The 26976-nt window shown below is 42.6% G+C and overlaps 2 protein-coding genes across 2 annotated transcripts in view; both read right to left on the minus strand.

Moving 5' to 3' along the window:
- LOC132779690 (sodium channel protein type 5 subunit alpha-like) overlaps positions 1 to 26976 on the minus strand; it is a 79707-nt gene that overhangs the window by 47497 nt on the left and 5234 nt on the right. The window contains exons 4-10 of the mRNA XM_067470382.1: positions 26438 to 26566; positions 24511 to 24602; positions 20239 to 20490; positions 16683 to 16746; positions 14335 to 14476; positions 12561 to 12758; positions 10553 to 10732 (exon numbers count right to left, since the gene is read on the minus strand). Coding sequence (XP_067326483.1) covers positions 10553 to 10732; positions 12561 to 12758; positions 14335 to 14476; positions 16683 to 16746; positions 20239 to 20490; positions 24511 to 24602; positions 26438 to 26566 — 1057 coding nt within the window. The remainder of the gene's footprint in view (positions 1 to 10552; positions 10733 to 12560; positions 12759 to 14334; positions 14477 to 16682; positions 16747 to 20238; positions 20491 to 24510; positions 24603 to 26437; positions 26567 to 26976) is intronic.
- Positions 7133 to 8565, minus strand: LOC137097399 (uncharacterized). Its single transcript, XM_067470383.1, has one exon. It carries the CDS (start codon positions 8423 to 8425, stop codon positions 7133 to 7135), a length of 1293 nt encoding a protein of 430 aa, XP_067326484.1. The 5' UTR covers positions 8426 to 8565.

Here is a 26976-nt window from a genome sequence, read left to right on the forward strand (position 1 = left end):
CTCAGAATAAAAATAGATACCAATAAAATTACATTAATTGAGGCATCAGTAGATTAAATCTTTTTGAATATTTACATAAAACCGTAATTTTTGGAAGGCAGGAAAGTGCATGAGAGAGGGGGAGAGGAAGGAAGGTGCATAAGAGAGGACAGAGCTGGTTTCTATGTGGAGAGGTGAGGATCAGCCCCACACCTTCCTGATAGGACCCTCACTCAAGTATAAGCCAAGGTGTGGGGGCGTCTTTCAGCCCTAAAAGGTAAAGGTAAAGGTTTCCCCTTCATATTAAGACTATTTGAGTCCAACTCTGGGGGGTAATGCTCATCTCCATTTCTAAGCTGAAGAGCTGCCGTTGTCCATAGACACCTCCAAGGTCATCCATGACTGCATGAAGCACGGTTATTTTCCCACAGAAGCGGTACCTATTGATATACTCACATTTGCATGTTTTCAAACTGCTAGGTTGGCAGAAGCTGGGCCTAACAGTGGGAGCTCACCTCGCTCCCCAGATTCGAACTGCCAGCCTTTCGGTCAACAAGTTCTGCAGCTCAGCGATTTAACCCACTGTGCCACCGAGGCTCCTTAAAAAACTTACACTCTCTCTTTGTCCTCTAAAGACCAACAAGAGAGAACAAGAAATACCTTTATTTGAATAGGAGGACTACAATACCTTAATTTGGATAGTAAGATGACAATGCCACTAACATATTGCTTTTCTTGCATTGTTAATTTATGGCCAGCATCCTGTTAATGACATACACAAGTTGCCCAACCCATGCAGGGCAAATTCTTTGCCACAGCAAAATGTATGTATTCTACTCAATTGTACTGTCAGCAAAGCTGCCCATTTGCATTACTGGGTTAATTTAAACATGACACACCAAGCTATGTGTTACAAATAAAACAAAAGTAGTGGGTTGTTGTAAGTTTTTCGGGCTGTATGGCCATCTTCCAGAAGCATTCTCTCCTGACATTTTACCTGCATCTATGGCAGGCATCCTCAGAAGGTGTGAGGTCTCACAACCTCTGAGGATGCCTGCCATAGATGCAGGCAAAACATCAGGAGATAATGCTTCTGGAACATGGCCGTACAGCCCGAAAAACATATAGCAACCCAGTGATTCTGTTATGGATGAGAGATGGTTTGAGGAACAAAGACAAAGAGAGATCCAGAGTACTGGAAAGCACGCTTTATTCTCGGTTGGCGCCAACCGGATATAGACCCCCTGGTAGCCCAGGAAAGAAGGGTCCCGAACAAAGGAAATGCAGAGTATTTATACACTTTTTGAAAATAAGTATTCATGCATCATAGAAACATCACAATGTGCGTCACAAACATCTACTCTTTCACTGACTTCAAAGGCATATTTTGGAAATCAACAAGTTGTCAATCCTCATTAATTTACTATCTAAAGAGTGGCTATTAATGTACTCCCAGCGCCAGGATGTCTCGGACCTGCTCCATCCATCTTGAGATAACATTCCTGAGACCCCCTAATGGACACTTCATTAGTCAATTTTACGATAAGGTACCAGGCACCTCTTAATGGACGATAAGGTGCCTGGTGCCTGGTGCCTGGTATGTATCTTATCTTATGGCCTTGAAGTGTCAGGCACCACATTCCTTTGTGGAGCTGGCCTCTAATTTTGCAGGCTTTGAGAAGTCTAGTGAACTATCTATGCATACATACATTTCTCTTATATATTTTCTAACTCCTATTTCTAATATGGTTATATCAAATATATTTTCCAATATGTGTATTATGTATTTTCATCAAGCCTTCATCAAATCCCCCCTTTGGTGCTCTGAACTGGAAAGGGAAGAGCATCATCTAACTAAAGCCAATAATTGCATTTCGTCTTGTTTATCATTTACCATCTTAGATATGCATCTTTTCAGCATTTGGAAAATAATAGGCAGAATACACAACATTAGTAACACCACTAATAGGATTATACAGAAAGCAAAAAACAGTTCCTTTAACCATTGAATCGATGGTAGCCAGCTCGTGAGCCAATCAAAAGGGTTTGAAACCCCATGTGTGTTGTTTTCTATTAAATCTGTCATTTGATTTAATTCATCCTCAATTGTTTTATTCAGATCATGGAATCTGACTTTGCAACCTTCTTTCATTAGTTTACAGAAACCTCCTTGTCTTGCCAACAGGTAGTCCAGGGCCATACGGTGTTGTAAGACAATTTGATGTAGCTCTTCTACTTCATTTTGCATGGCCCTAACTATGAGTCCTGTGGCATTTATGGATTTTTCCAATCGGCAGGTGAGGCCTAGGATACTCTTTCTATTTTCTTGGGCCACTATGCCTGGGTAGCTTCCAAGCGTCAGTATGCCCGTTAGCAGACCTCCAGCCACTCGGCCTCCTTCTGTCTCAGACAATTGTGCTCCTATTATTACCTCATCTGAGCAGGCTGGGCCTAGGGGTGCTGACCTGTCTCGCTTTGTTCTTATGCGGCGAGAAGCAACCTGGACTGGGAATGTAAAGTATCCAACGCCTGCACACTGGTATCCACCTGGATGGAAATTTGACGCCCAACCATCATAGAAAAACCACAAATTGGGATCATATATTTTCCAATCATTACATGTAAGAATATCCCCTTCATTTGTCATGCTTTTTCTCATCATTAGGGCTCTTAAGTCTTTCAAAAACTCTTCAAGGGTGTTGTATTGTTCCATAAACTGTGAAAATAACCCAAAGGAGCTATCTTTCATGATTTCATATTGTTCTCTGGCTTTTTTGTAATATTCATCCTCTCCCTGGGAGGGGTCACTGTATTGTTCTTGGAAATATAAACTGTGCCAATACCCTGATGCTTGGGACGCATTATGTTTCCCATGAAGGTAAAACTTCTCAGTACAGTGAGAGTAATTTCCCACATTGAGAAGGATTTCCCTCTCCTTTTCTGGGATACTCTTCCACCCTTTCCGATAACCTTCTGGATAATGACAACAAAAACATTTGCCAGGGGTGGTCTTTGAAACCTTTATCATTCTATGCCGTAGCCCATTTAGAGAGGCAGGGGGGTTAAAGATTGTAGGTTTTCCTGTTTTCTCTGCTAAGAGAAGAGTGGCCAAAACCACAGCTTCCTCATTGATCAAAGCAGGCAAAAAGGAAAACTCACGTACTGTTTCAGGGTGTTCATATATCAGAGTGGCATTTCTCCCATATTGATCAAACATAAATTTGGCATGCTCTTTGAACCAGTTACCATCTACTTCTAAAATTGACACACACATTAACACACATATCTCCCACAAAGCTTTCATTCTTCTGGAATCTGACCGTATGTAGAGCAACCGTTCCGGTAGGCTGCAATAGGGTCTAGTTCCGTCTTCTATCCTCTCCAGTTGGGGTCTGACAGTGCGTAGAGCTTAGTCGCTTCCAGGTATGGACTTAAGCTGCAGTGTCTAGCCCGTATCTTCTCATCCAACAGCAGGGGCAGATCTGACTGTACGCAGGGCAAGACAGCTTCCTGGTATGTGTCTTGCAGTATCAGTCTAGTCTGAATCTTCTTATTTACCACCGCCTTCCTTTTGGTTAGAACAACCAAAGTTTCGAGTTATTTTAAGCTTTAGTGGGTCTTTTGGGTCTGGAATAGCATGCCAACTGGGAGCAGCCTTTTTAATTCTAGTCCAGTGAAGCCAAGGTTTGATTTCTGCTACCTTGACCGCACTGGGTGATGTAAGAATTACCACATAAGGTCCCTTCCATTTGGGTTGCAACGTTTCCCCTTTCCAATCTTTAACCCATACCTCATCCCCTGGGTGAAACAAGTGAGTGGGGGTCATGTGAATGGGTGGCCTGAACTCATAGGCATACTGTCGTAGCTCTTGCAGTGTTTTCCCCAAAGCAACAATTTCCTGTCTCTTTGCCTGGGCCCCTATCTCATGCAGTTCCCCTTGCAATCTGGGAAACAAAGGAGGGGGCCTCCCATAAAGCATTTCAAAAGGAGACAGTCCAATGGTCTTAGTGGGGGTACATCTAATATGTAACACTGCTAGAGGAAGAAGTTGAACCCAACTAAGTTCAGTTTCTTGACACATTTTAGCTAACTTAGTTTTCAGAGTTCGATTCATTCTCTCAACCTTGCCTGAGCTCTGAGGCCTATATGCACAATGCAATTTCCAAGTAATTCCAAGAACCTTAGCCAAGCTTTGAATGGTGGCTTTAACAAAAGCAGGGCCATTATCTGAGCCTATGAATGCTGGCATCCCATGCCTTGGGATTATGTCTTTCATGAGTGCTCTTGCCACTTCCGTGGCCTTTTCAGTAACAGTAGGGTACACTTCCGGCCATCCAGTGAAAGTGTCTACCATCACCAGTAGGTAGCGGTATCGCCCTACTCTAGGCATTTCACTGAAATCTACAACAATGGCTTCAAAGGGTACGTTTCCACAATGCTGGATGCCTGGGGGCTGGCGCGGCCCTTGGCGTGGATTGTTCTTAGCACAGGTGTGACACCTAGCTGAAGCTGCCATTGTCAAAGAGTGGAGTCCATCTATGTACAGTTGTCTTTCTAGTAGTTTAGCTAGCGCCATTTTTCCTAGATGTGTTGACTCATGGGCTCCCTTTACTACTTCCCAGGCCATGGTTCTGGGGACAATGATTCTTCCATCCGGAAAGGCTAACCAGCCAGTAGAGTTCGCCAATTCTACTGCTCCATTGTCCTGGGCCCATTGTTGTTCTTCTTTATTATAGGTAGGCTGCACCTTGGGATTGGGCAAGGGGAGAAGGGTAGCCACCTGAAGGGGTCTGGCGGCGGCTTCTTTGGCTGCTGCATCTGCCCTTCGGTTCCCTTGGGCTACCGGATCTTGCCCTGGTTGATGTCCCTTACAGTGCATCACAGCTACTTGTTTTGGGGCCCATACAGCTTCTAGGAGATGTAATATCTCTTCTGCATGTTTGACTGGTTGGCCTGCTGCAGTTAAAAGTCCTCTTTCTTTGTAAAGTGCACCATGGGCGTGCAGTACTGAAAAGGCATACTTTGAATCAGTGTATATGTTAACTCTCTTTCCCTTTGCTATCTCCAGAGCCCTGGTGAGAGCAATGAGCTCAGCCTTTTGAGCTGATGTATTTGCTGGCAGTGGATTTGCTTCCAATATTTCTTTGATGGTAACTATTGCATATCCTGCTTTTCGCTCCCCTTCTTCCATAAAACCACTGCCATCAGTGTACATGGTGAGCTGAGCTCCTTGCAATGGAACATCAGTCAAATCAGGTCGACTGGCATATACTGTGTCCATTACTTCAATACAGCTATGATGTTTCTCCATATGGGGATCTACAGGTAGGAGGGTAGCAGGATTCAAAGTAGTGCATTGCTGAACTTTAATGTGAGGGTTCTCACATAACAAAGTCTGGTATTTCAGCATCCTGGAGGTGGTAAGCCAATGGTGTCCTTTGTGCTCTAACAATGTCACTACCTCATGCGGGGCCTTGATGGTCAAATCCTGTCCTAGGGTCAACTTCCGGGCTTCTTCAGCTACTAAGGCAGCAGCTGCTACTGCACGTAGACATGGGGGCCATCCTTTTGCTACCATGTCTAGCTGTTTAGACAAATAGGCCACTGGTCGTGGCCAGGAGCCCAAAGTCTGTGTTAAAACGCCAATGGCTACACCCTCTTTCTCAGCAACATAAAGAGTGAAGGGTTTAGTTACATCAGGTAGGCCCAAAGCTGGCGCTGTCATCAGGGCTGACTTTATTTGCTGGAAAGCCTCGTCCTGTTCTTGTGTCCATTTAAAGGGTTCTTTTTCACCCCCCTTTGTAACTTGGTACAAAGGTCTTGCCAAAACTGCATAGCCAGGAATCCAAAGTCTACAAAACCCCGCTGCCCCTAAAAATTCGCGGACTCTCTTCCTCGTGGTGGGGACTGGGATTTGGCAGATGGCTTGCTTTCGTTCAGTTCCTAGGCTTCTAAATCCTTGTTTTATTTGGAATCCTAAGTATTTGACCTCAGTTTTGCACAGCTGGGCCTTGGTCCTTGATACTTTATATCCCTTATGGCAAAGTAATTGGAGTAGCCGCTTGGTGGCGCCCCAACTCTCTTCCATTGAGGTGGAGGCCAAAAGTAAATCATCTACATATTGCAAAAGGACAGACTTCTCTGAGTCAGAATGAAAGTCCTCCAAATCTTTTGCTAGGGAAGTTCCAAATATCGTTGGAGAATTTTTATAACCTTGAGGCAATCTAGCCCAAGAATATTGTTGTTTTGCTCCTGTGGCTGGGTCCTCCCACTCAAAGGCAAACAACAACTGGCTTTGGGGGGCTAACCTTATGGAGAAAAAAGCGTCTTTAAGATCAAGGACTGTAAAATGGGTGGCCTCTGCTGGTATGAGTCCCAATATCACATAAGGATTTGGCACAACTGGGTGCAAGGTAACCGTTGCCTTGTTGACTTCCCTAAGGTCTTGAACAGGGCGAAAATCATCTGTGGTACCTGGCTTCTTGATTGGAAGGAGGGGTGTATTCCATGGAGACTGGCATTTTGTTATAATGCCATGCTGCCACAGACGGTCCAAATGCTTTTGGATTCCCTTTATGGCTGGTCTGGGAATTGGATACTGCTTTAGACTGACTGGACGGGCTCCTGGGATTAACTCTACTACGACTGGAGGTATGTATTTGGCCATGCCTGGGGGGTTATCTTCTGCCCATACCTCAGGAGTTTCAAACTTTTCCCATTCATTGTTCTCTGAGCCCTTTTTAACTACTAGCAGCCTCCATTCCTCCTCCATAGGGCAGGTGAGGTGCAAAAGGCCTGTGGTTCTTCCTACAGCCATCTTAGCAGATCCATCTTCCTCAAATGATAGCCTTGCTTTTAGTTTGCACAGCATGTCCCTTCCCAGCAATGGGACTGGGCAGTTAGGCATATATAGAAAGCTGTGGGTTACTTCTTTATTTGCTAGCTGACATCTTCTTTCCTGTAGAAAGGGTCGGAGACATTGATCTCCTGTTGCTCCCATAACTTTTATGGTTTGCTGAGTTATGGGAGCCAATGGGGTGGTAACTACTGATTTTTCCGCTCCTGTGTCAACTAGGAATGTTATTTCTTGGGATCCTACTTTTGCCTTGACCAAGGGTTCCCTGGATCCCAAGGTTAGAACCCCGGACTGGCTTCAGTCCTCTTCTGGCCCTGACCATTGGGGGCCTCCGGCCAATCCAATGAATCCTTCTTCCTCTGGCTGCTCACGTGCTTCTTGATAGAAGGGTCTCTGTCTCCCGGGCATCTCACTTCCTCTTCCTCTCTGCTCTTGTGGGTGTCCTCTTCCTCTCCCTCTTCTTATCTGGGGGCAATCTCTCCTCCAATGTCCCCGTTGTTTACAGTTGGAACATTGGTCCTGCCCAAGGGGCTGTCCTCTTCCTGGCCCATAACTTCGCCCTCTGCTTCGCCCTCTGCTGTGCCCTCTGCTTTGCCTTATTTCTGGGTTCCATTCCCTCAGTGCTGCAGCCAAGCAAACGGCTTGAGCTCTCATCTGCCTCTGTTTATCCCTCTTCTCTTCCTGATCTCTATTTGCCATTACTCTATTAGCAATGTCAAGTAATTGAGACATGTTCATTCCAGCAAACCCATCCAATTTCTGTAGCTTTCTTCTAATATCTGGGGCGCTTTGTTCTACAAAAGTTGCATTCACCATGTTTCTATTGGCTTCCTCTGCGGGGTTGAAAGGCGTGTATTGTCTGTAGGCACTTAACAGCCTTTCCAGGTAGGCGCCTGGGCTTTCATCGGCACCTTGCTTTATTTCTTTTACTTTAGATAAGTTAGTAGGCTTTTTCCCAGCTTCTGCAAGGCCTTGGATCATTAACTGGCCATACTGACGAATTCGAGTCAATTGGTCTGCTGTATTAGGATCCCATTGTGGATCAGTCTCTGGACAATTCTCCCTCATGTGGTCAGCTAGGTTAACAGCAGCATTTCTCCTAGCCTCAGTCTGCCGCTTCATAGCTGCTAAGACCCTTTTACGTTCCTCCGTAGTAAGGAGGGACATCATCAACTGCTGACAGTCCTGCCATGTAGGGTCATGTGTATTGACAATATTAGTGAAAACATCTGTCATTGGTCCTGGATCTGTAGAGAAGGGGGTGGTGTGTGTTTTCCAATTGAAAAGATCTGAGCTGGTAAATGGCACATGCGTAAAAGCTGGCCGGAACTGAGGCACTTGTTGTCCACCTTCAACTTGGGTCCCTATGAATTCCCTCACTTGACGAAGAGGCATTACTGTAGCCAATTTCTTGTTTGCCTTGTCCATATTCCTTAAGTTATGGTCATGGCCTTTTGCTGTTTTCAGTGGTGCCTTTGCCTGTAGGGATTCTTTTTCAGGGGATGGAGCTGAAGAAGACTCAGTCATAGTAGAGTCTGTGTCATCATCTAAATCTTCAGGGAGATCTGGGTACAGTTGTGCTGGGGCCATAGGTTGCGTTGGAGGGCTTACTGCTGCTGGATCAAGGGCTGGAATTGCAGGGGCCTGGGGGGCTATGAGCTCCCCAGTTGAATAAGGAGGAGGTGCATTTATTTCCTCCTCAACAGGGCATGGCAGAATAGGAGCTTTAGTTTTCTGTACTAGGAGAGTTTTGCAATGTGCTAAAGCACAAGGCTTCAGCCATTCTGGCATTTGGCGCACCACATCTCCCCAAGCTAGAATATAGGGGACATGTGTGGGATAACTTCCCTCAAAAGGATTTGCTCCTCTTGCTCTATCATAGACACTAGCAATGATTTGTTGATCAAGAGTGCCCTCTTCTGGCCAACCTACGCTAAATTTAACCCATTCCTTCTGACATAAAGTTTGCAATCTACTGGGCCTTAGTGGTTCTCCATAGTCTAGCTTTCCAAAGCTTTTGTCAAAGTGTGCTAACATGAGCTCTAAAGGAGTTTTAGGCTTGCTGCTAACAGACCCTCCCATGTTCAGACAAATGGACAACTAATACACAAAAAAGGAAAAAGGTACGGGATCTGTCCACGCGTTTTCGCCCGTCCCCTGACTCTGCCAGTCGCCCGACAAAGAGAACTGCAAGGGATTCCTTTAGAAGGAACGCCAACCCCAGAGGGGCGGACACGGACCACACTTCCCTTCGCTCACCAGTCTGGGATTCTGCGATCCCCTGTGACCAGCCTCTTGGCCCTTTCATACACCATTCACTCACACATGCATCCACCACAAGGTACTTATCTCCCCAACCCCTTTCCTTATTTCTCTAGGCAGTCGGTTTCCCTTTTCTGGTACACAAAGCAAACACAAACCCCAAAAAAGTCTACTAGGGACTGCCTTTTTCCAGGTTAATTACTCCTGGGGCCTTCAGCAAAATGCTAAGGCTTTTCCTGACGTCTACACTTTCCTAAAATGTCATGGTGCAATTCATACTCGCCTGATCCGTGGTTTTCGCAGCCTCTTAGGTGAAAGGATGGAATTTCGTCAGAAGCAGCAGTCTGTCTTCACCTTCCCGAGGGCTCCCTCCAATGCCGGCCGGTGAGAGTGCTGTCGAAATGATGCAGCCAGCCTGCTGCCTCGGAGGAATCTTCCAGGCCTCCCAAAAGGCCTCTGTCTTTAATCTTTTTCCCTACAAACCTCTCTCAAAAGCCTCCTGGCTGGCTCGCCAGAAATATGTTATGGATGAGAGATGGTTTGAGGAACAAAGACAAAGAGAGATCCAGAGTACTGGAAAGCACGCTTTATTCTCGGTTGGCGCCAACCGGATATAGACCCCCTGGTAGCCCAGGAAAGAAGGGTCCCGAACAAAGGAAATGCAGAGTATTTATACACTTTTTGAAAATAAGTATTCATGCATCATAGAAACATCACAATGTGCGTCACAAACATCTACTCTTTCACTGACTTCAAAGGCATATTTTGGAAATCAACAAGTTGTCAATCCTCATTAATTTACTATCTAAAGAGTGGCTATTAATGTACTCCCAGCGCCAGGATGTCTCGGACCTGCTCCATCCATCTTGAGATAACATTCCTGAGACCCCCTAATGGACACTTCATTAGTCAATTTTACGATAAGGTACCAGGCACCTCTTAATGGACGATAAGGTGCCTGGTGCCTGGTGCCTGGTATGTATCTTATCTTATGGCCTTGAAGTGTCAGGCACCACATTCCTTTGTGGAGCTGGCCTCTAATTTTGCAGGCTTTGAGAAGTCTAGTGAACTATCTATGCATACATACATTTCTCTTATATATTTTCTAACTCCTATTTCTAATATGGTTATATCAAATATATTTTCCAATATGTGTATTATGTATTTTCATCAAGCCTTCATCAATTCCAGCCATGAAAACCTTCGACAGTACAAAACAGAAGTGTTGTGTTAATGTTGCAGTGTTGCAGAAAGCATTTAAAGCGAGAAATCTTTTTAATACGAAGTTTTAAAAAAATAATGATGCTTTAAAGATCAAGTATCTTGGTTAAAACATTGTCCCCTAATGCATGGACCTTCTCCATTTGGACACCACAGTTTGTGCGAAGTAAGGGTGCAAAGAAAGACAGAAGCAACAATTTGCACACACAGAGCCTCAAACAAACACTGAATTACCAATTTCTGATGACTTTCACTAGAGTAGGACTGAGGGGTTTTTTGCTCCTCTCCATAATCTTCCATCCCTAAAGACAGCTTCTTCATTCTGTTGCTTCGTTCTTTGACCTCTTTGGATGCTATCGGTGACACATCAAAGGAGCTGTGCGACATGCTATCATTTTCTTTGGCAGCTAAATCCTAGGGTGCAAAAGTACAGAACTGGCATCACACAATTGTAACTCTAAAAAAGACTAGTTGGTGGAATGATAACTTTCCTATCGCAGGTAGCACTTTGCAATGGTGACTCAAATGACCCACGAGGATTCAACTGTTGTGATGGAACGGTTTGTCATGATTTAATAGGTCTTTCTTGCCCATCAGGTGCTGACTGTATTTCAAGTCAGAGGTTTATGCTCATACTGGTCTAAGTCCAGTTACTAGTCCTGGTTACAATGGCTAGAATTACAACACTCATGTTAATCGTACAGTGGGTCTCCTTTAGTTAGAAACCAGCAAGTGCAGATTCTCCTGAATTGTCCCTGCCTTGTTGAGATGGACTGAGATTTGAAACATGCTGGGTTGTTGTAGGTTTTTTCGGGCTGTATGGCCATGGTCTAGAGGCATTCTCTCCTGACGTTTCGCCTGCATTTATGGCAAGCATCCTCAGAGGTAGTGAGATCTGTTGGAACTAGGAAAAAGGGTTTATATATCTGTGGAATGACCAGGGTGAGACAAAGGACTGTTGTCTGCTGGAGCTAGGTGTGAATGTTTCAACTGACCACCTTGATTAGCATATAATGGCCTGACAGTGCCTGGAGCAAACTTTTATTGACAGACCCACCAAGAAAATCCAACAAATGCTACGTTCAGCAAAGGACAAGAGGGATCTTCTCACTTCTGCAGGAGTCTACCGTGTACCATGCAGCTGTGGACAAGTCTACATAGGGACCACCAAACGCAGTGTGGCCCAAACACGAATCAAGGAACATGAAAGGCACTGCAGACTACTTCAACCAGAGAAGTCAGCCATAGCAGAGCACCTGATGAACCAACCTGGACGCAACATATTATTTGAGAACACAGAAATGTTGGACCACTCTCACAACCACCATGCCAGACTACACAGAGAAGCCATTGAAATCCACAAGCATGTGGACAATTTCCACAGAAAGGAAGAGACCATGAAAATGAACAAAATCTGGCTACCAGCATTAAAAACTCTAAAATTACAACAGCACAACAACAGAGAGGAAACAAACAAGGACATCTAATCACCTCTCAACAAAAGTTTGCTCCGGGCACTGTCAGGCCATTATATACTAATCAAGGTGGTCAGTTGAAACATTCACACCTAGCTCCAGCAGACAAAAGTCCTTTGTCTCACCCTGGTCATTCCACAGATACATAAAACCTTTTTCTTGGTTCCAACAGACCTCACTACCTCTGAGGATGCTTGCCATAGATGCAGGCGAAACGTCAGGAGAGAATGCCTCTAGACCATGGCCATATAGCCTGAAAAAACCTACAACAACCCAGTGATTCCGGCCATGAAAGCCTTCGACAATCATTGAACATTACATTTTATTTATATAGATTTATCAATACCAGTTTGAAACTGACTTAAGTGGTCAGTGTAGATGTGCACTAAATATTATATCCTGCTTCATCTCCTTCATCTCCACTACCTCCTTGGGGTAGTGACAAATAGAAAAGTTTTGAGATGCTGAAAAATTACTTTGAGATGATGAAAAATTACAGTAGAGTCTCACTTGATTCACTGCTCATGACTTGTTCCTTCTGTGATACAACGAACCAAGTGAAACACAACTGGTGGACTCTACTGTAGGTGAACCAGAAACATGGGTTTCTCATCATTCAATGTGATTTTCCTGCTTCTTGGCAGAGGGTTGGACTGGATGGCCCACGAGGTCTCTTCCAACTCTAGGATTCTATGATTCATAGTGTATCAATACGTTCCACAACATGCGGAGATAATTTTAGACACGAAATAGAATGAGATACACACCTCTTGCTCTTTCTTTAGCATCTCCATGGCTTCCCGAAATTTCCTCTCTTTGGCCTCTGTTTCAGCAATAGTAGCTTTGCTCTGTTCTTCATATGCCATCGTGACCACAGCCAGGATCAGGTTGACCAGATAGAAAGATCCCAGGAAGATGACCAGCATGAAAAACAGCATATAGATCTTCCCCGAAGCTCTGAGAGTCTATGGTCAGAAAAAATATATACGAAGTCTTATGCTCTCAACCATATGTGTGCCTTTTCTTTATTTACAGAACAGGTATGACTTGGACACATTTAAGAACACACACACACACATTTATATACTAGCCTTCCCCTGCCACGCGTTGCTGTGGCCCACATGGGGGGTTCTGTGTGGGAGGTTTGGCCCAATTCTATCATTGGTGGGGTTCAGAATGCTCTGTGATTATAGGTGAACTATAAATCCCAGCAACTACAATCCCGAATGTATATTCTATTTTCCCCAAACTCCACCAGTGTTCCCATTTGGGCATATTGAGTTTTCGTGTAGAGTTTGGTCCAGATCCATCATTGTTTGAGTCCTCAGTGATCTCTGGATGTAGGTGAACTACAACTCCAAAACCAAAAGACACTGCCCACCAAACCCTTCCAGTATTTTCTGTTGGTCATAGGAGAACTGTGTGTCAAGTTTGGTTCAATTCCATCGTTGGTGGGGTTCAGAATGCTCTTTGATTGTAGGTGAACTATAAATCCCAGCAACTACAACTCCCGAATGACAAAATCAATTTTTTTTTGAGTGAAGGACATACATTGGGTTGTTAGGTGTCTTGAGTCCAAATTTGGTGTCAATTTTGTCCACTGGTTTTTGAGTTCTGTTAATCCCACCAACGAATATTATATATATATATAAGTAAAGGTTGTCATACATAGGTAAAGGATGTCCCCTGACATTAACATGTCTGACTCTGGGGTGTGATGCTCATCTCCATTTCTAAGCCGAAGAGCCAGCGTTGTCTGTAGACACCTCCAAGGTCATGTGGCCAGCAAGACTGCATGGAGCGCCGTTACCTTCCCGTCGGAGCGGTACCTATTCATCTACTCACATTTGCATGTTTTCGAACTGCTAGGTTGGCAGAAGCTAGGGCTGACAGCGGAAGCTCACGCCGCTCCCCGGAATCGAACCTGCGATCTTTTGATCAACAAGCTCAGCAGCTCAGTGCTTTAACCCACTGTGCCACCGGGGGCTCCATATATATATATATATATATATATATATATATATATACACACACACACACACACACACACACACACACACACATACTGGGGGCTCCATATATATATATCAAATTAATAATCTAACATAACAAAAGAAACAATACTAAAACTATTGAGAAGACCAAGAAAAACCCATGATGCCCTAGCAATTAATCTGATGTCAAACTGCATTAATTCTACAATGTGGATGCACTCTTAGTCAACAAAAGCTTATCCTGTCGAGTTTATTCTCATAGCCCCTCATCTACAATGCCATATAATGCAGGGTAACTACATTGAACTTCATTATATGAGTCCAAACTAACCATTTAGCGCAGTTTCAAATTGCATTATATGGCAGTGTAGATAGGGCCTCAGTTACTGCTACAAAATCCCTTCACGTATTAATATTCCTGACTGATCTGGCTTTCTCTTTGAACAATAGAGTTCTTAGCTGACAAAGTGGACTAGTTTAACTCAGATAAAATATGTGACTTAAAACTTGCATGAAATATTTGACTTAAAAGCCAAACATGGCCTACCTGTTGATAGAGGCGTTCCCAGTAATCCTGTGTCATAAGACGGAACAAGGAGAGAAAGGCCCAGCCGAAAGTGTCAAAGCTTGTGAATCCGTAATCGGGGTTACCTCCAACCTTCAGGCAAACAGAATCTCGTGGACAGGAGCTAGAAATCATAACTTTGTTTTTTAAAATGGGGGAAGTCTTCAACAATTACAAAATCACACTCATAGAGAACAACAAATAGCAAAGGTTTTGTTCTATTTCTGCCATACTACCAGCATCTCTGACAACTTTAACTTTCATATTTTGTTCAGTCATCTTCATTAGTAGGCTTGTGCATTTTGACTAAACCTCGATCCATTTCTGTTGGCTGGATTCCAGTAGACCCCTGTATCGGTTTTTGAGTGTCTCCCGAAAACAGGCAGGTCGTCGGATAGCTGTTTTTGGTCCACAGTCAAAAAATATGGCTAGATCCAGCCCATTGGTGGCAATGGAAAACTTATGAGGCTATCCTTTTCATTCCTGGGACCCTTTCCTTTTTTTCCCTTCAAGGGAGACTGGGTTTTAGCAATCGACTTAAGGAAACACTCTTCCTTGGGAAGGAAGGGATCTTGGGATCAGGCCTTCAGACAGTAGACGTTTGTAGAGTTTAAAGGACATGGACTAGAATCACAATACGACTGCCGAGACTGCTTTTATTATTTATTGTTTTAATGATTGCTTATGTACTTCGACACCGAAATACAACACTGCCTGACCTCTGAGAGTGCAGCATTTTTCCAAATGAAGCAGAGAGTGTTTGAGGACCGAGACATCCATAGGGATACCAAGGTGCTTGTCTATAAAGCTATTGTCCTCCCAACGCTGCTATATGCCTGCGAAACGTGGACTGTCTACAGGTGTCACATGCAACTCCTGGAACAATTCCATCAGCGCTGCCTCCGGAAAATCCTGCAAATCTCTTGGGAAGTCAGGCGGACAAACGTCAGTGTGCTGGAAGAAGCAAAGACTACCAGCATCGAAGCAATGGTCCTCCACCATCAACTCCGCTGGACTGGCCACGTTGTCTGGATGCCCAACCACCGTCTCCCAAAGCAGTTGCTCTACTCCAAACTCAAGAACAGAAAACGGAACGTTGGTGGACAGGAAAAGAGATTTAAAGATGGGCTCAAAGCCAACCTTAAAAACTCTGGCATAGACACTGAGAACTGGGAAGCCCTTGCCCTTGAGCGCTCCAGCTGGAGGTCAGCTGTGACCAGCAGTGCTGCAGAATTTGAAGAGGTGCGAATAGAGGGCGAAAGAGAGAAACGTGCCACGAGGAAGGCGCATCAAGCCAACCCCGACTGAGATTGCCTCCCACCTGGAAACCAATGTCCTCACTGTGGGAGAAGATGCAGGTCAAGAATAGGGCTCCACAGCCACCTAAGAACCCATCCCCAGGACACCGAACTTGGAGGACCATGATGGGCTTCAGGGGTCTAACAAACTACGAGGGATCACCTAATGAATGAAATGTAATGAATGAATGTACTGTCTAATTATGATTTATGTTCAATTGTGGTTTTATTATTGTGGTTGTTGTGGTTTGGCATCGTATCAGTGTCCAATCTATGGCATTAAAGTTTTGCTAGTTATGTGTAAACCACTTTGAGTCCCCCTAGGGGTGAGAAAAGCAGTATAGAAATACTGTAAATAAATAAATAATAAATAATTCCTAGCACCCTTTCCTTTTTTCCCTTCAAGAGAGCCTAGTTTCAGCAATGGGGTTAAGGAAGTAGACACAGCTTGCATAAGACATGCCATTTTTGTGCACCATGTGATACTGAATAGGGAAAGAAGAGCCGTGATCAGCTGCCACGTGGTCCCATAACAGACGAAAAATGTGACGAATGGGTCCTTGTCGTTACGGCCATCCGACCAAGCTGAACAAGCCGGATTGGCCAAAGGGAACCAACCACTCTGAATCTGTACACAAGGCTATTCATTAGTCCTCAATAAACCATAAAATCCTCAGAATAAAAGGCATATTTGATAGAAAAGCATACAAAAGGTTCTGTTTTTATATTTGGAAATTAGTAAATATTATATCTCACCACAAGGAGATGCTCTTATCAACAGTAACTATGTACAATTGACATTGACTTTGCGCAATAAATAAAATAAACTTGAGAGCTGAGTTGTGGGGAAGAGGAATAAAAATGGTTAGGGAAGACTGAAAACAGATTAGAGATAACTAAATTATATCCGCTGTTTGTAGTTCCATTATATGGCTGTTCAATCATTTAGCATTTTATACAGTTTATATTTTGCATTTTTTCTAAATGAGACATTGTAAGCATAGAAAATGAATAATAGTTAAGCACACTTACCCACCATCTGAACTATTAGAACATAATAAATAGTCTTCAGTGTCATTCTTAAAGATGTAATTATCTGCCAAAAGAAAGCAATTTAGATAAATATGGATACAACTCTTAGGGTGTGTCTACAGTACACTGTACAATTAATGCAGTTTGACACCACTTTAACCGCTTTAGCTCAATGCTATGTAATTGTGAGATATTATAGTTTGGAGATGCACCAGCACTCTTTGACAGAGAAGGATAAAGACCTCATAAAATGCCTTGCTTATCATAGAATCATAGAATCAAAGAGTTGGAAGAGACCTCATGGGCCATCCAGTCCAACCCCCTGCCAAGAAGCAGGAATATTGCATTCAAATCACCTCTGACAGATGGCCATCCAGCCTCTGTTTAAAAGCTTCCAAAGAAGGAGCCTCCACCACACTCTGGGGCAGAGAGTTCCACTGCTGAACGGCTCTCACAGTCAGGAAGTTCTTCCTCATGTTCAGATGGAATCTCCTCTCTTGTAGTTTGAAGCCATTGTTCCATTGCGTCCTAGTCTCCAAGGAAGCAGAAAACAAGCTTGCTCCCTCCTCCCTGTGGCTTCCTCTCACATATTTATACATGGCTATCATATCTCCTCTCAGCCTTCTCTTCTTCAGGCTAAACATGCCCAGCTCCTTACGCCGCTCCTCATAGGGCTTGTTCTCCAGACCCTTGATCATTTTAGTCGCCCTCCTCTGGACACATTCCACCTTGTCAATATCTCTCTTGAATTGTGGTGTCCAGAATTGGACACAATATTCCAGGTGTGGTCTAACCAAAGCAGAATAGAGGGGTAGCATTACTTCCCTGGACCTAGACACTATACTCCTATTGATGCAGGCCAAAATCCCATTGGCTTTTTTTGCCACCACATAACATTTTTGGCTCATGTTTAACTTGTTGTCCACGAGGACTCCAAGATCTTTTTCACACGTATTCCATAGGATTAAGTTAAGCTATGCTCAATGGGATATAATGATAATGAATATTTTGCCCTGATTTAAGCACCTTCTGAAGTTGTACATAAAACCCAGCATTATCACAGAATAGATGACATTCAGTTATCTATTCTGTATAGTGTAGATCAGTGGTTCCCAACCTGTGGTCCATGGACCACCAGTGGTCGCCAAGAACTAAAATATGGTCCACAGCCTCATTGTTACTACACTGTTGCAACAAGAGCAACTGGTCTTGCAAAACCCACTTATAGTGCCAAGACAATGGGGATATTGGGAGATGAGAAGCTGACTACCTATGAAAGGTGTGACAAATCTCCTGACTGCTGCTTCTCCTCCTTCCTCCCGCTGAGCAGGGCTGTTCCATCTGGCCTGCCCTGAGACAACCCGACCTTTACCCCATTAACCAAGAAACTGTGTTTGCCTTTCCTATGAATACCAAGACCAGTCTTTCTTCTCTCCACAGATCCTTTCCCTATGCTTCCTCTTAGACCCCTGAAGCCCAAGAACTTGGCATGACCATTCCCCGGATGGAGAGGATCATGCCCTGTTTTCCACAATGACATTTCCCCTTTTCCAGAGATGGATTCTTAATCCCATCATCTTGGACAATCTTTGTTGTTGGACAAAAAAAAGGACACTGGTACAGAGTCATTAGTCCATGAGGTCAGGGTTTATTATTATTATTATTATTATTATTATTATTATTATTATTTCAGAGTTTTATATACCGACCTTCTCACCTCTTTTGAGGGACTCAGACCGGTTTCCAACCATAAAAACACATACAATCGGTAAAAACATCATAGTTCATATAACAATAACACATTAAAACAACAAATATATCCAAAACTACAGTGGTCAGTCGTCATACTAAAAAACAATTATACATCATCTTCCATCCATGTCTTAGGGTGTTGTCTCAGTCATCAAAAGCCTGTCCCCATAACCACGTCTTCACCTGTTTCCTAAAAGTCAGGATAGAAGGGGCGGTTCTGATCTCCGGTGGGAGAGAGTTAAAGAGTCGTGGGGCCACCACTAAGAAGGCCCTGTCCCTCGTCCCCACCAGACGCGCTTGTGAGGCCGGTGGGACCGAGAGCAGGGCCTCTCCAGACGATCTTAATAATCTTGATGGTTCATAGGGGAGAATACGTTCGGAGAGGTAAACAGGGCTGGAGTCCTTTAGGGCTTTAAAGGTTAACACCAGCACTTTGAATTGTGCTCAGAAGCTAATTGGCAGCCAGTGGAGCTGGTGTAACAGCGGAGTGGTGTGCTCCCTGTACCCAGCACCCGTTAGTAGTCTGGCTGCCGAGCGTTGGACTAGCTGCAGCTTCTGGGCAGTCTTCAGAGGCAACCCACGTAGAGAGCGTTGCAGTAATCTAAACGGGATGTAACCAAAGCGCGGACCACCGTGGCCAAGTCAGACTTCCCAAGGTACGGGCGCAGCTGGCGCACAAGTTTTAGTTGTGCAAAAGCTCCCCTGACCACCGCCGAAACCTGGGGCTCCAGGCTCAGCGATGAGTCTAGGAGAACTCCCAGACTGTGAACCTGCGCCTTTAGGGGGAGTGTAACCCCGTCCATCACAGGCTGTAACCCTATACCCTGTTCGGCCTTACGACTGACCAGGAGTACCTCTGTCTTGTCTGGATTTAGTTTCAATCTGTTGTCCCTCATCCAGTCCATTACAGCGGCCAAGCACTTGGAGATTCATAATAACAATCTGGAAGCCGGGGTGCCTTGAAGCAGGGGTTCTGGAAGCGGGGACACTTTGGTGTCTTCATTTTTAGGCCTGTTCGTGGGATTATTTGGGGTGCTGATTCAAAAAAATGCATTGGATAAACCACATTAGCTCTATATTATTAAATATAGTTTTCTGTAGGCAAGCAGATGGCAACTACTGGATGGCATATGTTCTGTATCAGAATCTAGAGCTGATCTGGTTTATCCAATCCAATTTTCTGAATTAGCACCCCAAATAATAAAACTGAATCTAAAGTTGACCAAAAATTGTTTTGTAACTCTTTTGGTACTAATGTTGTTCAAGTGGTCCCTGGTCAAAAAAGGTTAGGAGACACTGCAACAGATAGATAGATAGATAGATAGATAGATAGATAGATAGATAGATAGATAGATAATATGTAAATAGATAGATAAGAGGGAGGGAGAGGGAGGGAGGGAGATTCATTATAAAACTTATGAGATTTCTGGGATTTATTATTACAGCTATTACCAATATGTGGCAGATTGACAAGGTAGAGGAGTACATTTAAATGTGGTTCTTCCCCGTACGAAGAAAGATCTCGAGGGAACGATATTGCTAATGTGTTAATCATTTGTTTCAGTTACAATTATATCATTCCTGGAAGTATGCTTTGTGCGTTTGACAGTATGATTCCAATAATGCTTTAAAGGAAACCTGGCATGGTGCTCATCTGATAACTATGTATCTTGCAGTTCAGTTGTAGAACAATAAAACATTGCTCAAATGTATTGCTTGTTTGCTAGCGTGCACTTCAAAAAGAGGGCCAAAGGCACAAAGGAACCCTTATTTTGCCAGGGACTGGAAAAAAGTATATACTTACCCGCATTATGGATGAACTCCTGATAGGAAATCAAGATGTGTTCTTTGGGAATCGATGTCTCATTGGGATGCTGCAGCCATTTGCTCTTGTTGACATACTCTGTGTAGTTCTTGACACATTTATGTCTCAGGTGCCCCTTAAAGAGTTGGAGGCCAATGAGGGCAAAGACGCTCAGGCAGAAGACAGTCAGGATCATCACGTCTGCAAGTTTCTTGATGGACTGGATGAGGGCACCAACAATGACCTTCAGACCTGCAATGGAAAACGGATGGCACATAAATCAAATCAAAACAGCTGCAGACCAATTCTTGAGAGTCTAAATAGTATTACAGAATCTTGGAAGAAGCCCGGGCCAATCCCCTTCTGCCATGCAAAAATACACAATCAAAGCACTCCCAGGAGATGGCCATCCGGGCTCTGCTTAAAAGCCTCCAGAGTAGGAGGCTCTGTGATAAATATGACGTGTGGATTGAATTAAATGTACGAAAGGTTTATGACTGGGGACTACAGAGGCTGAAGATACCATACTAAGAATACTGAAGTGTCACACTCCAAGGCTGGGAAGCACTTCTGCACTCAATGCACGCACCAGTCCAAGGGAAAATAGCAAGCAGTTTATTGAAAAATATATAAAAAGCAAGTAAGCAAAATAGTATCAGAAATCAAAGTCCAAAAATCAGAGATAATCCACAAAAAATAAGGTACATGAGTAGCATCCAAAAACCATGAATATAAAGAGCAGAATAAATCCAAAACATGAAATTCAGTTGTCAACACTTGGAAACAGGAACAAAAAGGAAATAGAAAATCCATTGACTTGACAGGAATTCTATCCTCAGCCTCCAACATTGCTTTCACTGACCAAAGATTCAGTTGGCCTAGCTAATATAGAGATAAAAGAGTGCCTTTTCCCTTGGGAAATTGATACAGACTTCCTCGCTAACAAGCAATTTGACCTTCAGACTTTTTCATGTGAAAGTCTATGTTGAGGAAACATAAATCTTCTATCTAATTGCCCATTAGTCTGACCACCTGGACTTTCACTATCATCCTCTTCTGTTGGAATGTGGCCGTCAGCCAGAGACCATTCATTTTCAGCCTCTAAAATCTCTAGCTGCTCTCACTGACTCTCCTGCAGCCCCAGAATCCCCTGTGTCAACAGGCTGGCTAACAAGCCCAGAATCCCTTCTGTCAACAGGTTGACAAACGGGCCCAGAAACCCCAGAATCCCCAGAGAGATCAGCACAATCAAAGGCTGAATTACAACCTGAAGCCTGGAAAACTGCAAAAGGCTGATGAAGGAAAAACTGCTGAACTGTTGACATGACCAGACATAATGATTAATTCTGTGATTGAAAACATGTTTATATAGTCAAAGACAGTGTTGGGACTCAGCCTGTATGTGAACCTGAGCCTGAATCTCTGATTGTATTGCCAAATGTTGATGCTAAGGTTGATAGGCCTAGTTTGGATAGTGAGGCTGAAGTGATCAATGAGGATGAGGCTCAAGATGGAGACACTTTGGGCAGTAAAAATCCTACAGGCTTTGATTTAGAGGCTTCAAGGGAAAAGCCAAGTTCTCATGAGAAAGTTTCTGTCAGACCGAGAGAAGAAAATTCACTCCGTTTTCCTTCCGGCCTGAGCTTGCAAGATAACTTGACACCTGGTCGGGTCAATGATAACAGCCGCAGCTTGGAGATAAGCCAGAATCGCAGTGAGGCTCAATGTTTACGTAGGTCAGAGAGAATCCGACAACTGAAACTAACGATTAGAGTTAGCTGGAATCAGTTTTTGGGATTTAAGAGTGCCCGTGAGGGGGATTTCCTCAGACCAAGCATAATTTAGTATCAAGTACAAACCACTTGGATTTTCCAGTTTCCAGTGGTCTGATCTCTAAGGGAATTTCTGGCTTCAAGTGAGATTAGCAAGGGCTAATCTGTTCATGGATTTCTATTGAGAGTTTTCTGGACATTACTGCTTTGGATTTTCTGCAAGCTTTCTGGACATTGCTGATTGCTCTTTCATTTTGGCTTTTAAAACTTTGGACTTCAATCTATTTTATATTAATCATTCAATCAAAAGGATTGTGTTTTTCCTAAACCAAGGTGTGGTGTATTAATGACAAGAGGGCCCTGTTTCCTGCTCTGGAGTGCAACAGACAATGACTCTTTAAGTTCAGGATGCCGAACAATGCTCCTTACTTAAACCAATATCATTTAATGGGGAAAAAAGCCAACATCTGTCTGGAACTGATGGAGTCAGCAAGTTTTAGCTGCAGCAAGAGTCAGCAAGTTTTAGCTGCAAAACAACCTGTCAGTCATTTGAAACTTTTTGGAACAACAAAAGCAAGATAAATGCTATATAAGAGACCTTTTTATTATCCAAAAGTATGGCAGACAGCAGAGTCTGGTAACTCTCTGCTTTCTCCAATGGAAGAGGAAGGAAGCTGTACTGCAGAATGGCAGATTTGCAGGAAACACAATCTGGCCTATGTTCAGTTCTCTTCTCCAGGAGCAGAAAGAAGGGGTGGTAATGTATGCATGATGAGTAAATTAATAATGAATGACTGCTGGAGTATATGTGAACGTTTCCCATTTTTGTTTGTTTGTATAACCAGTGTAGCTATCAGTGGTCTATGTGTCTGCCTTCTTTTTCTGTAAATGTGCCTGATATTCTGTCTCACTGAAAATGGAATAAAATAACATTTTTAATGCTTGAAAAGTATCCATGACAACTCCACGACAGTATACTCCATTCTCAAACAGCTCTAACCCTCATGAAGTTTTTTTCCTAATGTTTCAGTGGAATCCCTTTCCCAACAATTTGAACACATTGTCCTGGTTTCTAGAGTAGCATAAAAATAATCCTGCTCTATCTTCAGTATGTTATCCTTTGAAATATTTAAACATGGCTATCATGTCCTCTTTTAGCCTTCTCTTCTCCGGGCAAAACATATCCAGATCTCTAAACCACTCCTCATGCCATCCAGATTTTATGAGGTTGCCATTTTTTTTCATATTTATGTTTTGACTGGCTTCAAAGGCATTCAAAGAAAGCCAACCACAAATAGAAGAAGATTATTTATATACTGATTTTTTTATAAATCTACAAATGTTTTAGATCAAGATTTGTGAGGCACACAAACTCCAGATATTCATTTATTTTCTGCAAGTGAAAATAAGATACACTTTGAGTTAATGAAGTTAATGCATTCCTAGTCATTATCTATATAAATAAAAATGTAATGTTCATTTGTGGGATTAACATAACTCAAAAACCACTGGATGAATTGACACCAAATATGGACACAATACACCTATCAGGCCAACGAGTGACCATCACTCTTAAAAACACAGAAGAAGAGACTTAAAAAGCCAAAAAACAAAAAGAAATTACAATGCATGAGCAAAACAATATATAATTAGGGCTGGGTAACCACAGAAAAAATTGTTTCTAAACTCGATTCGTTTCCAGGGAGCGCTAGCGTTTCCAAATTCTAAATACTTCCGAAATTTTGAGATTTCAAAGTTTTGTTATTTACGAAATTTTGTTAATTTCGAATCGATTTGTTAATGGCGGACGCGAGTGCGCAATATGCTAAAAAACCCTCCAAATGGGACAGGGGGAACTTCTGAAGCTTCCCTCTCCCTCTGTTGTTGACTGTTGGTGTGATAAAACAAACAACAACTATAAAACTTGCACCAGACATGCAAAAATAATTACGAAATAATTACAAAAAAATTACGAAATAATTTTGAAATAATAACAAAATAATTACGAAATAAATTGAAAAAAAATGTTTCGAATCTAATTTACTCCTCACACTATTCCAAAATGGCTCAATATCAGATCGTAAGCTAATTTAAATACGAATTAATAATGAATTATGAAATTAACGAACGAAACCGCCCAGCCCTAATATATATATGCAAACACACATATATACACATATACACAAATATACACACACACAAAACACGTCTACACAGACTGGGCCACAGCAACATGTGACAGGGAACAGCTAGTTTTTATATATAACAGAAAATTTGGTACCAGAGGCAGAAATAACATGGAGTGAACATGAATTGCGTCCTGACTAAAAAGAGAAGATTTTTCAAATTCAGAACAAACAATCAGATCAGGCAACTCTTGTGTAAAGCAACACGTGTTAAACTGTGTTAATTCTACAGTGTAGACGGTGCACCTTGAGACCTCTGTGTATACTATGCCATTAAGCCATGGTGAGCAGAGGTTATTCAAAAACATTCATACCTGGGATGATAGAAATTGTTTTCAAAGCTCTCAGCACCCGAAACATCCGAAGAACTGAAACGTTACCCAAGTCAATAAACGCTCCGATGTATCTGTAAAATCAAAATGTTACAAGAAGGTTTCTTGGCGTCTACATCTTATAAGATCTTCACTGTTTGTTGTCATTTCTGACTTATGGCAACCCTAAGGGTGTGTGACTTGCCAATGGTCATCATTGCGTTTCCATGACTAAGCAGAGATTTGAACTCTCTTTTCCAGAATTGCAGTCCAATGGTCAAACCACTATGCCATGCTGGTGCTCATCCATGTTGTTAAATTGTTTGTACAAAGACATTTTTCCAGATTTATTTATACAGTAGTATGGAGCACATAGTTAATACTAAAAAGAAACAAAAAGATAACCGATCTGGTCAAGGGCATTGAATGTTAATTAATAGGGATTGTGTGCAAACATAAAATATATGTTGTTGAAGGCTTTCATGGCCAGAATCATTGGGCCTTGTTTCCAACAGACCTCACAACCTTTGAGGATGCCTGCCACAGATATAAGTGAAACGTCAGGAGAAAATGCTTCTAGAACACAGCCATACAGCCCAGAAAACATAATATATCTGTGTATTGTCGAAGGCTTTCATGGCTGGAATCACTAGGTTCTTGTGGGTTTTTTCGGGCTATGGAGCCATGTTCTAGAGGCATTTCTCCTGACGTTTCGCCTGCATCTATGGCAAGCACCCTCAGAGGTTGAGAAGCATCTCTATGGCAAGCATCTCTGAGGATGCTTGCCATAGATGCAGGCGAAACGTCAGGAGAAATGCCTCTAGAACATGGCTCCATAGCCCGAAAAAACCCACAAGAACCTCATAATATATCTGTTGTGCAAAACCAACAATGAAGTTTGGGAAGGAGGAGATCCATTTACAAATGGAAATTAAAACCAATAATTTGAAAGGGAAAATGGAAAATGGTAGAAAGGGGTGGAAAGTATAGCTGCCTTCACCCTTGAAGGCCCATGCCATGATTCCTAGAGAATTAATACATTGTTATTGTTGTTGCTGTTGTTGTTTTGTTAGCCCACCTTTCTTCTCAAGGGGACTCAAGGTGGCTATCAAACATACAGTTTGATCAATGTAAAACAAAGTGAATACAAACATTAATACATACATACACCTGCAGCCTTTATGTTGCTGTTGCCTGCTATAATTATTCATATTTTTTCACATTCACATCAGAGTCATGCTCCAAAAAGAAATGTTCCATCTAGGGGTACATCTACACTGGAGAATTAATGCAGTTTGATACCACTTCAACTGCCATGGCCCAATGCTACTGGATCATTGGCATTGTAGTTTGACAAGGTCTTCAGTCTTCTCTGCCAAATAGTATCGGTGCCTCACCAAACTACAACTCCCAGCATTCCATTGCATTGAGCCATGGCAGGTAAAGTAATGTCCAACTGCATTCATTCTACAATGTAGATGCACATAAACCTATAGAAATGAGTATGTCACATCTATGGAAATATCACAAGTCAGAGGAACCCTGATTTTTAACAAAAGCCCAATCTGCAATACCATATAATCCAATTCAAAGCAGATAATCTGGATTTTATATGGCAGTGTAGAAGGGGCCAAACAACCTACATGCTGGAGGGTCACCATACATCTAAAATAACCTGAAGACACACAATGGTAATAATGGCAATTGTTGGATTATTGCACAGAAAGAAGTCAGTTCCCCATTGTGAAAGAAACCACCAGCCCCCTTTACCCAATTCTAAGGTTTAGTAGCAAAATAGTTATTTGCTAAGCACACAGTGCATACCTTTATGTGATGTTAATGGCCTGTTTATTCTCTACAATCAAACCCTGCAAAGGAAAACAACTACTCGTTCATTTGGGGACTATAAAATATAAAAATTGACACTTACGCCATCATAATCACACTAAAATCCAACCAGTTCCATGGATCTCGCAGGAAAGTGAACTCGTTCAAACAGAAACCCCTTGCCAATATCTTTATTAGACATTCAAAGGTATAAATACCAGTGAAAGTGAACCTACATAACAGAAAAGCCAAGTCAATACATACAGGGTATTTTAACTTAAGGCTGCAATATAGTTCTGTTTTGTTTTGTTTTATTTTTAATCTGGTTAATGACATACATTTTCCCGCGGATTACAGAAAACGAAAGTCTAACATAGGAAAATAAGAACAAACAGCATAGAGGAAAATATAAAACAGTGGTAAACATTTCAAAGGTTCAACCTGTGTCTTCTCTGGTTGAGAAGGACTTCCTCTGCTATTGGATAAAATATGTTATGGGAGTCACTATCAAGGCCAATAATGGGGTCAATTAGCTATAATGGTAGATCCTATGATAAAGAAGTCATGTGATTGCATTAAATTATTCATTACTTAGACAATACTAAATATTAAAGGAGACAGCTTTCGTTTTATTATATCCTA

The sequence above is a fragment of the Anolis sagrei genome, chromosome 6 (genome assembly GCF_037176765.1).
Source record: "Anolis sagrei isolate rAnoSag1 chromosome 6, rAnoSag1.mat, whole genome shotgun sequence".
NCBI lineage: Eukaryota > Metazoa > Chordata > Lepidosauria > Squamata > Dactyloidae > Anolis > Anolis sagrei.

Bases quoted from the DNA above. Each gene is read 5' to 3' on its own strand.
- LOC137097399 (XM_067470383.1), bottom strand. From the start codon at position 8,425: ATGGCCCCAGCACAACTGTACCCAGATCTCCCTGAAGATTTAGATGAT.